The 2,939-nt window shown below is 30.1% G+C and overlaps 1 protein-coding gene across 1 annotated transcript in view; it reads right to left on the minus strand.

The window, feature by feature from the left end:
• LOC107635385 (UDP-glucose 6-dehydrogenase 1) overlaps window positions 1-1,332 on the minus strand; it is a gene marked incomplete in the record, with an annotated part of 2,962 nt that extends 1,630 nt beyond the window's left edge. The window contains 2 exon segments of the mRNA XM_016338857.2: window positions 1-172; window positions 1,171-1,332. Of these exon segments, the coding sequence (XP_016194343.1) occupies window positions 1-154 (154 nt within the window).

Consider the following 2,939-nt stretch of genomic DNA (forward strand, 5'->3'; position numbering starts at 1 on the left):
GCTCATAGATGGGAAGCTGGTCGCTATTCCAGGCTGCAATACGGGGTTTGGAGATATCGACAACAGCGACTTCAATGGATGGGCACTTCAGTGCAATGACTGCCATTGTAGGACCCCCAACATATCCAGCACCAATGCAGCAAATCTTCACCATTCTTTCTTTCTAAATTGCCTAACCACATAACGATTGCGAAACAGATCAGTAAGATCATAATCAAGCCAAAGAAGCCATTAACAATTTTCATAGCAATCATTTCACATCTAGTTCTACTAATGCAGCATAATACAGACTCTATTGAAAACTTTTCAACTGTAACAAACATGGACAACAACATGCTTAATGCTTATGCCTTAAAAGAGTGCAAGACTTAATAAGTTTAGGAACAAGTCACATGAAGAATAAGCCAATTATCAATAACTTCACATCATGGAGGTTCCATGAAATCTGAGATTATCTTCATTTTTAACAATCTTAAGCAGAAACAACAAGTGATTTCAAATTGTAGATTGCCTTTGTTTTAAGAATAGACAGAAAAATGAACAACATAACATGTTACGTAAAATTAGCTAGAAGTTAAAAAATGCAATGATTCGGATCAGTAAATACCAAAATTAAGAAGACAGAAACCAGATCAAGCATGAGTAGAGAAGATCCACATAAAAGAGGAAACTTGAAAGTGATGACATGAAAGAATCCAGATCTAACACACGCATGCAAATTTGAATGCTTGGTGATTTGATAGTAAAGCTTAAGCAATTAGCATGAATAAAGAAAAAGCAGATCTAGCTACAACTGAAGAATCATGAGCTAAATGCACTTGATTACTGAATTCAATGCAAACCACCTCGAATTCCAACAGATCCATTGTTAATTTTCCTTAAACCAAATTCACAACACAAAACCACCGACAAATAACATACGATACATTTGAATCAAGCTCAAAAATTGAACAACAGAACAACATAGATAACTGAATATAGCAGAAACAGATCTAAGTATTTCAGTGAAAAACATAAACCCACCAATCAAAACATAAGAATCACACATACACGTAACGAAAAAACAGAACTTTCAAACGAAGAATGTGTAATCCAACAAGAAGGGGCATAAAAAAACGAACTTTGGCATAAGACACAAGGAAAACACCAAATGGGGCATCAAGATTTTACCTTGAGAGATGAATGATGGACCCTTTTGACTAAGAAACAGAGCAGAAGAGGAAGAAGAAGAAAAAAGAACGATTTTTGTGGTGATGTGTAAGAAGTGAAGAGCATGAGAAAGCTTATATATACCCAACGAAAATCTGGGCTCTGGGACCCCAATGTGTTATTACCAAAAAGGACATGCTTCCCGGTCGGTGCCAAGAACCTTTCTCTATTTTGCTGTAATTTTTTGTTAGTTAGAAGTTAGAACATAGAACATATATTCTATGATTTATTTCTGATATGGGATCATATTTTATTTTGTTTGGTGTGAAAAAAATGTATTTTTTTTTTTTATGTTTATCACTATGTGTAATATAACAACTACTTTTTTTTTTACCAAAGATAGGAGACTCGAACCTGCAACCTCTTAATTGAGTATGGGAAACTATGTCATTTAAGCTATTACTCATTCGCTAATATAACAACTACTTATAATTTAATAAATCTTTGGAATTATTAAAATGTGCATAGTATTATTATGTAAGTACCTTTTATGCATGTGTAATGTGTTGAATATATAATATATAATTTGATGAATTTGAATATTCAATTCTCAATATTTGATTCACGTAGAACACTTTAGGATTATTATTTTAGTTATATTATATTATTATATATTTACATACGAACATTTTAATATCTTACAAGTTATACAATAAATATATAAAGCATGCCATTCATTTTAAAATATTTGTGAACAAAATTATTTTGTAGCATATAACCAATGAATTATATAATTCAAATAACATAGTCTCACCATATTTACCTAAAAAATCGCAATTTTAAATTTCTCTATCTTTGATAAAAAAAAAATTATAGCATATAACATCATAGAATATTTCATAGTATTGTAATTGATGAATGAAATAAAAGTATACACAAAGCAAATATTAGAAATTTAGAATTACATTCTTAAATACATGTTTAACCAAAATTTTCATAGAAAAGAAGTTTAATATAATTATGCAAATAAATCATATGATGATATTATTTTTTGTTAGTCATAGGGAACGGGCAAATATGGAAATTTAGATGAGTTTACGGAAAAGCCCATGGATTTGATTGTTTACTTTGCATATTGTAACTGTAATGCAACTGGCAAATATGGGTTTACAGCTTCTTCGCGCGTTCCACGCGTTTTTTTTATTTTTTATTTTTTTTTCTGAGTGTCAACTTCAATTTCAAGCATCACAAAAAATGAAAAAAAAAATAATAATAACGATTTTGCCATTTGCCACCTTCCAAGAAGAACCTCCCATCATGTTTCACTATTTATTCTATATATTCATTTCTATTTAACTTAATATTATTATTGTCAGAATAAAATTCCCTTTCATGTGATTTCTCCACTTTTTAAATTGTTGAAACTTTGATGGTTAATAACTTCTATAATCTTTTTGTTTCTCTCTTTTGAGTTGTACGTAACTTTAGAATTCCGATTTTGAATATTATATTGTATTAATTGGAACCATAAGCATAAAGCATATGCAATAAAAGGTTGTACCTTAAGCAAGGGAATGAAGGAATAATGGAAAATGCATCATTAGATTTACCTAATGTGAGATTCAAGTAAAGATCTCAAGTTTTAAGTCTCTCGTAAAATGTGGAAAAAGCAAATATAATATAAAAAAAAAATACAAATCAAAATATCAAATTGCCAAAAAATGAGAAGGAAAATTAATCATAAGAACTTTTGTGGTGTATGGGATGGGATGGGAAATGAAATGAAAGAC

The sequence above is a fragment of the Arachis ipaensis genome, chromosome B04, assembly GCF_000816755.2.
Source record: "Arachis ipaensis cultivar K30076 chromosome B04, Araip1.1, whole genome shotgun sequence".
In the NCBI taxonomy this organism is placed as follows: domain Eukaryota; kingdom Viridiplantae; phylum Streptophyta; class Magnoliopsida; order Fabales; family Fabaceae; genus Arachis; species Arachis ipaensis.